Consider the following 12,930-nt stretch of genomic DNA (forward strand, 5'->3'; position numbering starts at 1 on the left):
TGCCTCTCTCTGTGTCTCTCGTGAATAAATAAAATCATATACATATATAAGAATATATATATATACACACAAACACACACCTTTTATATATACTGAAAACTAACCTAGAGCCAAGTTCATCTCAATTTTCCAGGAAGATAGTAAAGAGAATGCCACTTAAGGATGCCAATCTACCTGGTTTATAGGGAACCACTACTGTGACTAGAATGCAGAATGAGAGCCACCAAAGGAGCTCTCGAACTCGGTGTCAAGGGAGAACATTGGGGTAGTCCCAACACAGCTGCCTACCTCACAGATAAGATCTTGGAGGACAGAGAAATGCTGGCTTGCTCTTAAATCTACCTGCTTATCTAAAATGTCTATGCTAAGGCACTGCTGCTATAAACCTTTGACAAAATGCAAACCTGTTACCTAAAAAGGATGCCACTTCAAGCCAATGCCCCTCCTTCATTCAGCAGACCTCCTACAGGGGACCACAGAAACTTCTGAAGGCAGAGTTCATGGGCAGGACAGGAGAACATCTAACGGCCTCCACAAAGAACTCTGCAACTTTACAGTTTTGATTCCGTCTAAAGTCTAATTTACCATGATGACTTTTGAAAGGACAGTTGATAAAGTCACCGGCAGAGGTTGCTAATTGAGCTCCCCATTTCATACCTTGTCCCCAAAGCACAGGGCGAAAGCAAAGAAAGTCTCTCTATACCCTCATGAAGTAAATAAGGTGAATCTGATCAGCAGTATCTTATTATACAAGCACGCACAGGAATGGTCTGCGGCCAAACAATTACTCTTTGTTCAATTTTTGTTTTGCTCAAAACCTGCTGAAGGTCCCTGCCAGTAAGTCAGGTTCTGAAATGCTATCAGTGATGCCAATAAGAGGACTAAGTAAATCTTGTTTTCTTCTTACAAGGAACAGACAAATATTTCTGCTTATCTTCTCAGCCACAGTGTTACCAAGCGCTAGTGAATTAAACTTTCAGAAGTGCTTTATAAAATGTGTTGGGGAGATGCTTTAAGTGACTTAAGGGATCCGGATCAATTAACAGTTGGGAATTGCAGAGACAAAACAACAACAACAACAACAACAACAACCCCTTATACTCCTCCTCTCCTTTTTAAAGCATCTTCTTCACTCAATCACTCATATTCAAGCATTTAATTGGGCTGCTCTAGTCAAGACAATATCTAGAGGATCAGCTCTTCCTAGAGAAACCTAAGGTGAAACTGTCAGTCACAGCCGTGTTCTGAGTATTAAACACAAGATTTGTCTCCAGAAAGCCGCGACTTCCATTTCATTCTGTTATATAACCGGTAACCCACTGGGTTCAAAAACTTGAACTCTGGTTTTCGGAACCTCTTGGGAACATAAACTAACCATATTTATCAAGGAGGTCCTGAAAGCCAGAACTGCTAAATTTAAAGTTTGAGGACTCCTTTAGAGCAGGCCTGGCTCCTGGCGCTGGGCTAGATTTCATCTGCTTCGCTGACCTCTCGGAATCCCTCTCCACCGACCTCAGGTCCAGTATCTCGGCTGCATCCGGGCGAAGGCCCGCACGCGCCGCGACCCTGCGCACCCCGGCGCCCCGCGCTCCGGGCCCGGCGCCCCCGGCTCTCCCGGGGCAGGCTCGCCCAGCCGAGACCGGTTCCCGCTTCGCTCGCTAGAGGGCAGACGGGGCCCGTGCAAAGCCCTCCCGGCGCCGCAGGGGCGCGCACCCAAGCCTCGGCTCCCGCACTCGGGTCCCGCGCCCGCCCCGGCTCCGCCGCGGGGCGCTGGGGGGAGGCCGCGGCACGGAGCGCTGCGCCGCCGCGGCCCCCGGAGGGCGCAGGGGGTCTGCGGCCCCGACCCTACGCGCGGGTGCGGGGCGCGGGCGCCCGGGTGCGGCTCGGCGCCCAGGTGAGGGGCGGCCCCACCGAGGGCGAGAACCTCCCGGCCCCGCGGGCGCCCGGAGCGCAGGGCGCGGGCGAGAGGCGGCGGCAGCGGCGCGGGCAGAAGAGGATGTTGGAGCCGGGCCGCGCCGCGCACTCACCTGGGCTCTGGCCGCCCTCCGGGGGCGCGGGCTTCTTGCCGGAGCCGCGCTCCTTCTTGCCCTTCCCCTTGCCTCTGCCTTCTTTGCGCTCGGACATCTCGCCGCAGAAATGCACGCGCTTCGCGGCCGGCTCCCTCCCGGCGCGGGCGACGCGCCCCAAGTTCGGTCCGAGGGCTCGGCTCGGGCTCGGGCAAAGTTGGTCCCTCGAGCGCGGGGGGCGCGCGGCGCGGGGGCGGCTCCTGTCGGCCGCGGGGAGCGGCGCGGACGCGGCGTGCGCTCCGGGCCACCTGGCGCCGAAGGTCGCCCAGGGAAGTCCTCGGGGCCCGCCGCGCCGGGGCCCGCCGCTGTCGGCTCGGCTGGTGGCGTCGGTCCGGCGCGCTCGCAGCCCGACGAGGCAGAGGCGTTCACCGTCCGGCCCGCGCTCCCATCGCCCGGGCCGCCGCCGCCGCCGCCGCCGCCGCCCCGCTCCGCTCCTGCCCTCCGCGCGAGCCCGGAGTTCCGACAAGTTTTGGGGAACTCCTCGCCGGCTCTTTTTCAATTGCCCCACAGCCACCCACCTCCCGCCCGCAGGTTGGAGGCTGGCGCCTCCTTCGCCCCCTCCCCTTGCCTCGCCCCCTCCCTCTGCCCCACCACACCCCCACCCCGAGGCGCGGACACGCCACCGGGAGGAGCCTGGGCCCGGCGCTCCCGGGCGCAGCCCCTTTCCCTCCCCGAGCCTGGCCGGGCGGGGGGCGGCGGCGCGCGGAGCGGCTCCGGGAACCCCCGACAGGGGTCGCTGGAAGCTGCGCGGACACGCGGCCGCCGCCGCCGCCGCCACCGAACCGAGCGGCCCCGGGAGGTTAGAGACCGAGGAAGGGACCCAGGGGCTCCTCGCTCGTCCTCCGCCGCCCCGCGGCCCCGAAGGGCTGGACGATTCCCACGGACGCGGAGAAACGTTGGAGAAAAAAACTTTGGGACCATGACACCTGCGCCCCCAAATTAAGGCTCTGGAACCCTCGGGAAGGAGAGGAGCTCCTGCTGTTTCTCCGGGAGACTTTGGGGTTCATTCCTTCCTTGTTTCAGTGAAAGTCCCCCACGCGGCGCGTGCGGCAGAGACGGGGTGGGGTGCAGGGGACCCGGCGTGGGGCTGCGCCGGTCCCGGGAGGCTCCGGGCACCTCGGCGGGGGCAGATCGCACTGGGGAGGGGGGGGTGGGGGGGGTCCCCTGCCTTCCCGCGCCTAGCGACGCGCCTGTCGCCATTCTCATCTTTAGCTTTATGAGAAGTAATAATAATAATAGATAGTAATAAGCTAGCCTCTCCAGAGAGGGGGTCCTAAGCTGCGTCTCTCACGACAGCTCGATTTTCCAAGGAACTGATAAAACCCCGGGTTAAAAGGCGATCGACAATAAAACTAGTGCCCCGGCTGGGAGCGGGAAGTCACTCGGTTCTGCCGGCGAGAACGCGGGAGGAGCCGGGAGGGTTGGGAAGGCAGGGCTGGAGCTCTCGGATTCGCTGGCGCTGCCTTTGTGGGATTCAAACTTTCCTCCCGAGTGCGGGTGAGACCTACGTGTCCTTCCCTTGTCCTCCCTCTGGTGGAGAATTCTAAAGAGCAGTGAGATCAAGAAAGCGTTGGCACCCTGCTGAGAAGGACAAAAGTTAGAGGCCAGAGTAATCCATACCACAGAATGATCCAGAATCATGTAAAAGAACAGAGCCTCGACGTTAGATCACAGCCGTGGCTGACTTAGAACGTTCATTTACAGTGATAGGGTCCCGTTGCGGTCCGGAGGCCCTGGATATGGACAACCGTACTCCTCTTCTACGAGTGATTTGCTCCTGATAAGCCATTCTTTGGGGCCCATGCTAGCTGAAGCATTAGTGCATACAGGCATCTCGGTATATATTGTAATTGGCACCAGTTAAATGCAGGTGAAATCTGGGGTGCCTCCTTGCTATAAGTGGGAAGGTAGGGAGCAAAAACGTTTGTTTTAAAACAGTCCTAAAATAAGAATAGTTTTATTCTCACTGAATGTGCTGGGTACAAAGAACTGCTAAGAGCTGTCTTAGCAATACTGCTATCATTATTTGGAAAAAGTCTGATGTCCAAGTATCTTCTGATGACCCTCCAACAAACACCAAACATAAATTTTGCTAGTCCATAAAAACAGCAAAATCAGGGGAAAGATTACGAATAAACCTGAATGGCACTGTAATATTCCACAGAGTCTTACATAAAATGAAATCTGAATGTTGGCTGAAATAGCTCTGTTTTCCCAGGAGGGGCCACTGCTCAACAAAGCAGGAAACAGCAAAATTCAGAAGAGGGGAGCCCTTTCAAAAAAATGTATTCTTCCTCCAGGATATGAGACCCTTTAAAGGCTTAATATACAATAGGTAAGGGTTATCAAATATATCCTTATTTTAGAACTGAAGAATATAAAGCAAGCACAAATGTATTTTGGAATAAAAAGTGTCAAGTCTTTTCGAAATAAAATAGGAAGGCAGTAGTAAAAACCCATACCTATGGAAATACTATCAGTTTTGTTTTGGATCTAGAGGTCTTACTTTTCAAAACAGCTTATTAATTCTTTATTCCAGTATTTTTTCAGTGAGGCTACGGAAGAGCCTGCAATTTTGTGATAATTTTCCATTTGAAGGAAACTCTAGTACTAGTGGACAGTTTTCCCAAAGTATGAATGAAGGACCACAGAAAAGATTGTTAATATTGCAATACTTTGACAATAAAACATGGTGGCCACTAAGTAACAGCAGGATTCCTATGGAAATATGCCTGCGGAATGAGGGAATTTGATGGGAGGAGGCTGAGTATACATGAGCATGCAATAATTGTTCTTTTTTGGTTCGATGTGCTAGAGACAGAGGAAAAAAAGAGAGGACAAAAATTGCCTTGATAAATGGGGAAAGAACCTTTAAGAAAGATGGTGAAGGGGCAGTTGGCTGATAGGGCTTCCTGGGACTATGTTTGTATTCTGGAGTCATATTTTAACTGTCAATTGCAGCTGAATTGTCAGAAAATTCATGACAAAGTCCAAAATTTTTTTTCTCCTGATACATTGTTTAAATATGTTTTTGCCCTTTAAGTTATTTAGTGTTAATTTTCTGAGGGTTATTTTATTCCATTATTTATGGTTAGGTAAAAAGATCAACCAAATAAAAGTTCATTTCTTTGATAATTAAAATATTTATGAGATTTTTCAAGAGCTTGAGATTCTCCTAAATTATTCATCTCTATGGTCAGGAAGTAGCAAATGATTGTGTAGGGTTGTTTTTGTGTTGTTGTTTTGTTTTGTTTTCCTTTTTTAAAAACCTTGGAAATGATCAGAAAAAGGGATGGAAAAAGAAAGAAGAATAATTTAGCTTCCTTGAAGACCAAAATATGAACCTGAATTGTATAATTTAGAAATGATGACATACCTTCATGGTATAATTTTCCTAATTTGTTATGTGCTGTTTGGCTCCTAGAATATGTATCATAGAGGGTTTATCAGCTCTCAAGTAACATATGTCAATCTGTCAACATTTGTCAACTCCTGAAAAATAGACTGGAGATTTATAAATAAGCAACTTGAGAAATAAAGATAAAATGGAGATCTTATATTAAATGACAGCTTAAAATAAATGCAATCCTGCGCCATAACATTTTTCTTTGGCAAGGCTTACCTTTTAGAAGTTCTCTTAAAATCTACAAAGCTGACCAAATATGTCCTCTATCTCAGTAATTCCCGTTTGGAAAATACCCCAAGAGAAATTTTAAAAGACAAAAATAAATAAAATGAAAGAACATTAACATGTGAAGATAGATTACATTTTTTGTAAAATATTGTGCATACTGACAGTAATGGGAATTTAATTTAGAATTAAAATAGGTACTTTTAACTTTTTAAAAAATAACTTAAGATCACTACTTTTTTGAAATTGCATTAATGAAGATGCATGAATGCAAAAGAAAATCTCTCTCATCAGAGTCAGCCCCAAAACAAACAACCACAAAATATGCATGACTTATTCATTCATCAAGCACTTACTGAACCAAATGCTAGACTGTAGGGAAATAGAAAAAAAAAAAAAATGCCCCTGTTGTCATGAAGTTCAGATACTGTGAGAAAGGCATAAAAACCAATTAATCATTATAATACAAATGAAAAGCAGGGCCAGATAAGTTTTCTAGGGCCTACAGCTCAAAATTTGTGGGCTATAGTTAAAAGAAAAAAAAAACCCACAAAACTAAAAATACAAATTTAAGTCCAAGAACATTAAAGGACCGTTGGATGTGAGAGATCTTGAAAAGTCAGTTTCATTAGCTTCATGGTAGCTTCACCTCTAGTGATTACAAACATAGTCCACCCTCTGCACCATTATAGTAATGGTAAACAACATTTGCATATTATCTTAGAGATTAGATAATACTCTCCCTATAAACAGGAGACATTAACAAGCAATCAAAAGAAGTATACACAAAACTGAAACAGGCAAAGATGATCCTGTGAGGAAAATGCGATGAAAGGAGCCTTAGGAATTCATAGATGAGCAATTGTCCCTTATGCTTGGTTAGAGCATTAGAATCAGTATGCAAATTGTTAAAGAGCTTCTGACCCACAAGCTGCCCTGGCAAGACTGGAAAAGTGTTCTCCCTTACATTTGGTAAATATTTGACAGAATTACTAAGGAATCATATTCTGTCTCCTGTGAAGGGAATCAGTTTGATAATAAAATTATGAGGTTAGAATCCCCTCCTTCCAAAAACAACCAAAAAACATAAAAACATAAGATTCAAACAACGCTAAATAGAATCTACACTTATGTAGTTTGCTTACTACGTGATTTTTTTTTTAATTGCTATCCACGGATGATTACTGTTGTGATTAGTATTATTTATCATTATTATTAACGATAAAATTATTCTCGTGATTGCAGGGATACATCATATATTAAAAATGGATTATAGGGACGCCTGGGTGGCTCAAAGGTTTGGCACCTGCCTTCGGCTCAGGGCGTGATCCTGGAGACCCGGGATCAAGTCCCACATCAGGCTCCCTGCATGGAGCCTGCTTCTCCCTCTGCCTGTGTTTCTGCCTCTCTCTCTTTCTGTGTCTCTCATGAATAAATAAATAAAATCTTTTTATAAATAAATAATAAATAAATAAATAAATAAATAAGGATTATATAGTTGAATACTAGTGTCTAATTTCTTTTTATGGACTCTATTTGATAAACAGGGCCAGTGTCACTAATCTCTTCTGTAATAAGTATATTAATAAGAGGATAGTTTTTGAAACGTTTTCACTTCTTTTAAGTACAGTCTCATGCAACTTTTTGGTTTCTCTCCCTTACCTCTGCACGAATTATTGATCTGTATCTTCCTCAATCCCCTTGCAATAGATACTTAATGCAGATGTGTGCGATACAAATACCTCAAATTTATATGTACATATATGTACTTGTACACATATACAGACATACCTGTGTGTATACATCTCTGTGTGTGTACATTTATATATGTGGGTACGTAGTTATTATTTCTCTTTCTACTATTGGAAGTGAGAAATACTGTATTTGAATGTGAGCTTATAAAAGACAGAGGTTATATATCCTTTTGTATACCTTTTTCCTATTGCTATCTATTAGATTCCCAGCACCATGCTTTGCATCCGGGAAGCACTGCTTTTGCATGGAATGAATTTAAATAGAATAGAATGAATATAAAAAGCCTGGTTCCGATATCACCATTTTCTACCTCTTGGCTGCTGATTACCTACTCTGCAATCACCTTTGACACCTTTTCTGCATCCAACCCATCCCCATGTCCTGTCATTTTGACTTTAGTCTCCTTTTCTCCCTCTTCATTTACTCCCACCCAAATCCACACCTTCATCCTTTCCTTGCTTTGACCATAGTAAATCTTTTCTACCTGGTATCTTGCTCCCTCTTGTTATTTTGCCAAGTACAGTAGTCAGAGAAGTCTTTTGGAAATGCAAATCTAGCCCAGGCACCTGTGCTTCCCGAAACCATATCAAATGCCCTTGAAGGGCCAGTTCCTGCCTGACTCCAGCCTTCTCTCACTCTGCTTCATTCCTCCCTCTCTCTGCCACACGGAGACCTCTTGGCAACATGCCTTCAGAGCTGGCCATTCTTTCTGGTCCCAGTGCCTTTGTACTTGCTGATGCCTCTGCCTGAATTTTTCCACAACCAACCCACTTTGCCTAATTTCACTTATCTCTCAAGCTTCAAATGAATTTCACTTGCTTAGAAAAGCTATCCACTGCCTTTGAAAACTGTTTCAATCCCCTGTCATAGTTTTGCATCTCCTTCATAACATTTCTTCTTATCTGTTATTATATCATTGTTTTGTGATTTAAAAAAAAAAAAAAAACAATGATCTGTTCTCACTGGGCATTAGTCTCTTTGAAGGCAAAGACTGACAATTTCATGTTCTCTGTGACATCTCTAGTGCTTGTACCTGTCTGATCATAGCCAATTACATACATTTTATTAATTGGTGAATAAATGTGGAGAAATAGAATTACTTTGATATGTATATACGACTATACATACGTATAGTACTTATGTTTATTTGATCAAATTTTAAAATGATAATGATGATGATCATACTAAGCATCATACTTTGGATACCATTTGTTGAAATAAGCCTTTCCAAGAAAAAACACATTAAAAAAATGTGACTAATCACAATGTCTCAATACTTTAGGAGATGAGGTGGTAACTTTTGTGAAATGGTAAAATCCCAAGAAGGATAATGACTTTTTTTTTCTCCTAAATTGCCTCTGCAAGTTTCACTTGTAGATTACATTTATTGGCTCCATTTCCTCCCTTGGATTCTTGTGAGGAGTCAGAGAGACCCATAAAACAGCTAGGTTTTAGCAGGGCTGTTCTAACAAAAGGATAATGGATGAAAACCTGCAAACCGGGCATTGTTAACAGGGTTAAAACTCCTTTCTAGTCGGGCATAATATAAGGTTGCTCTAACCACTTGGCAGACCAGTGATTAAGTCCCAATTTGGTCATTGCAGCAAGTTGCTTAGAACTAGCTTTGAGTTTGGTTTTCATCCTCTAATATCTTGCTTCCTTCCCATCATCCGTATCTGTACAGCAAAGGCAAAGGGATTTCTCCATGCATACTTGGGCTTCAGTTTGTGTGCACATCTAATATACAGCCAAGGGATACACAGATGCATCCGTGTCTTTTTAAAAGTTGCCCCATAAGATCCACTACAAGGTTAGCATGATTTCCTTTCAAGAGGCACTTTATTCATTGTTGTGAAAAGATTCACCCCTGTGAAACTTATAATGATGTGAAAATATAAATTTAATGTCATAGTGATGAATTAGTACTTCAAATATTTGAGCAGTAAGAGTAATTTAACAGATCAACTCTTTGCTTCAGTATGTCCCATAAGAGACACCTGGAAGGAAGCATTTCCAAAACAGATTATAGTACATAGGAGATGACTTCATAATGTCATCATGATAACTGCACTGGATGAAATGAAACACTGACCCACAAACTCTGTACCTGCCTCAGGAATATAATAACATCACAGTTATTTTTTTTTCCTTCCCATATAATTTCTTCTAACCTCCTTATTAATCTTTACGAATTCTCTTCCCCTCCTTTTTTTTTTTTCAGGTCTTCATCATGTTAGATAGAACCCAATACTTCATATATTTGACTTGACTAGGGGTTTCTAGTTTTCAGTGAAGAGCCAAGAGTGGAGTTCTCAGTGGAATGTTACAGTCATCTCCACCCCTGGACCCAGGCCTAGAATTTGAGTTACTTTGCAATAGACCACCTTTCAACACACTATATGTTTGGAAACGTGTGTGTGTGTGTGTGTGTGTGTGTGTGTGCTAATGATTTATATATATATATATATATATATATATATATATATATATATATATCTTTCAATTCTCATTCATTTGGGAAAATAATTTCACAACTATTAACAACTCAAGAAGGCAAGTCATCTTTTAAAGATGATGTAGCAGAACAATTAGCTAACTTGACAGAAACCAAATGACCATCCAAAAAATAACTGGTAGCCAACCATGCAGAAGATTACATACTTATGGAAAATGTTGTCTTTTCTGCTTAATCATAAAAGTTGGGTTTGTTCCAACTCTTTCCCATAGGGGCAAGTAAAACCACCTAATTCAAGTGGGGCAGGGAACTCTGATCTTGTCCAGAGTCTTAACCAGTATGTAGGATTCTTTGGAGCCCAGAGAAATTCTCGGGGTAATCCTGAACCCCAGACATCCAGCTGAAAATCTAAGAATATGTTTGGCCGAGCACTTTCTAAGTGATCTTTTTTTGGTCCTAGAGTCGATGGAAATCTCTGACATCCTGTAAAGCAAAGATATTGGGGCATCGAAAAAATTTGTCATTCCAGTGGAGACTGGTGTCTTTGAGACTGGCCAAGACCAGCTCTGGTTTTGTCAAGAGAAAGAGAAAAAGGTGACATTTATCTTGCTTTGGAATCACAAAACTTTTTTCTCCTGTTGTTGTTTCCAAATGATGGTCTCACAGAATGAAGTAAAGACCATCTATTTCTTTTACTTTCATGATCATAAATAGACCCCTGAGCACCAGCAATATGTGTTTTTACTGTGGGTACTAGAACGATAGTTCCCTCCCACAAATGCAATGGAAAGAATTTAGTACATATTTTCTCGACTCATTTTTTTAAAAAAAGATTTTATTTATTTATTCATGAGAGACACAGAGAGAGAGAAGTAAAGACACAGGTAGAGGGAGAAACAGGCTCCCTATGGGGTGCACAATGTGGGACTCCATCCCAGGACCCCAGGATCACAACCTGAGCCAAAGGGAGAGGTCCAACCACTAAGCCACCAAGATGAGTCTAAATTTTTTAATTTAAATTTTTTTTTTTTACTTTTCTCCTCTTACCTAAGAAACTTTCATCACAGTGCCATCAATTCTTTCCCTCCCTTGTCCTACTGCTGTACCTGCCCTGCCAATCTCTAATGCCAGATCACTCCGTCTTCCTTTTTTAACCAGGAACATTATGCTTCCCCATTCTAACAAAGACACCATAACAGAAATCTTTCTTTGGACCTGTCCTTTACTTTTACTACCGAACATTGTCAGTTCCTTTTCATTTACCAACTAAAGGAATCCATCTCCTCCTCCCCAAACTCACCACCAATCCAATGGAACTCCTTCCTAATTGGCACATATAGTGTTCACTTTTGAGTCCTTAAGCCTAGGGAATATTGATACACACATCATCTCAAAAGCTTCTCCTGGGACTCATAATAATATCTCAGTGGCAGAACTTTCTGCCTTTTCTGAATTTTTTTTTCTACCTGTCTCAAAAAGGCTGGCTCATGGCCCAATATTTAAAGCCATTTTCTTCTTAACTACACAATAATCCTATAAAAATGTCATTCACTGTGAGCTATCTCAAATGTTCACAAACGTGTGTATATACATATATGTACAACTACTATATATATTCCAACTAGCTCAAAATGAAGTTAGTAATCCCCGCCCTCCCTCCCCCACCAAAAACAAAACCAAACATAGCTTATGATCAGAAACTAGGCATGATCTTTTCTTTTTCTCCTCCCATCTTTTTTGCCTCCCCTGATTCCAGCCACTTGGTAGCTCCAGTTCCAGTGCATTCACCTCTGAAGCCGCATCACTGCCTCTTTGGCTTGTCCCCCAATCTAATTCCGCTGTCACTGTACTGGACTTATTCTAAGTCCTCCTCTTCTAGTACTGTGCTCACACCCAGTCACCTTCCCTCCTGCTACCCAACTTAATCCTCTAAAATGTAAGCTATTATCTTGTCATTCCTTACGTGATATCTCTATTGGATTCCTGTTGATATAAAATGGAAACATCTTGGTAGAGGGTAGCCAGGTCCTTCCCAATCTAAGTGCTGCATCAATTTGCGACTTCTTCCCTGTGTTTTCCCGTGCATTTGGTGTACTGGGGTCACGCTGAACTTTCTTACTTCCATGCTTCAACTGTGTTTTTCCTCCTACCAGGAGTGCTTGTCACTCAGCAGCTCCATCTACCATCCCCCAATATGCCCATCTGCCTGAGAGCCTCCGAGGGTCCCAGCCTCTGCTGTGGGTCTGGATGGAAGCCTAAGGAAGAGAAGCCTGTCTCATCAAGAAAATGGGGATTATAATTCTGATTGTAATACTGGTCACTGTTACAAGACTTAAATGAGCTCATGGGAGTCAAACATCCAGCTTAGAGCTGGCACTAGGAAGATAGCACCTCTGCTGGTTGTCACGCAGCATGGAGGAAAAGGAGGTAAAAATGAAAACTAGTACTTGAGTAAGTAGAATATTACCAATTTGGTAAACAGAATTCTAATACTGATTACACCTGGCCACTGATACAGACACTCTGTCTGATGCCCTCCCCTTGAGTATGGGTGGAGCCTACTGATACTGTGGAATACCATTCCTATGATTAGGTTATCAGTTGACTTTGAATTAATCAAGAGTGAGATCATCCTGGGTAGGTCTGACCTAATCAGATGAGGCCTTAAAACAAGGGCTGGGCCTTTTCCGAAGAGAAAGATCACCCCCACTGGCTTTGAAGTAGCTGTTGCCTACTGAGAGGGTCACTTGCCTAAGAATGGAGCTTAGAGCCACCCTTTGCTGACAGCCAGCAGGAGAACAGGGACCTCAGTGCTATAGCCCCAAGGAACTAAATACTGCCAACAACCTGACTGATCCTGGAAGAAGATCTAAGCTCCAGATTGGAACATAGCCCAGTCAACATCTCAATTTCAGCTTTGTAAGACCCTAAGCAGAGGACCCAGTAATGCCATGTTCAGATTTTGCCCAATAAAACTAGAGGCTAATAAATGAGAGTTGCTTTCAAATGCGAAGATTGGAGTA

General features: G+C 44.0%; 1 protein-coding gene across 8 annotated transcripts in view; it reads right to left on the reverse strand.

Annotated features, from left to right (window-relative positions):
- The window catches only part of NRG1 (neuregulin 1), a 1,144,545-nt gene that overhangs the window by 216,275 nt on the left and 915,340 nt on the right, over nt 1-12,930 (reverse strand). Inside the window, exon 1 of one of the 8 annotated variants that reach the window (XM_038560150.1) lies at nt 2,028-2,240. The exons of the other annotated variants lie outside the window; for them this stretch is intronic. Coding sequence (XP_038416078.1) covers nt 2,028-2,124 — 97 coding nt within the window. The 5' untranslated portion in view covers nt 2,125-2,240. Of the gene's footprint in view, nt 1-2,027; nt 2,241-12,930 lie in introns of those variants that run through there. 8 annotated transcript variants of the gene reach the window in all.

The sequence above is a fragment of the Canis lupus genome, chromosome 16, assembly GCF_011100685.1.
Source record: "Canis lupus familiaris isolate Mischka breed German Shepherd chromosome 16, alternate assembly UU_Cfam_GSD_1.0, whole genome shotgun sequence".
Taxonomy (NCBI): Eukaryota; Metazoa; Chordata; class Mammalia; order Carnivora; family Canidae; genus Canis; species Canis lupus.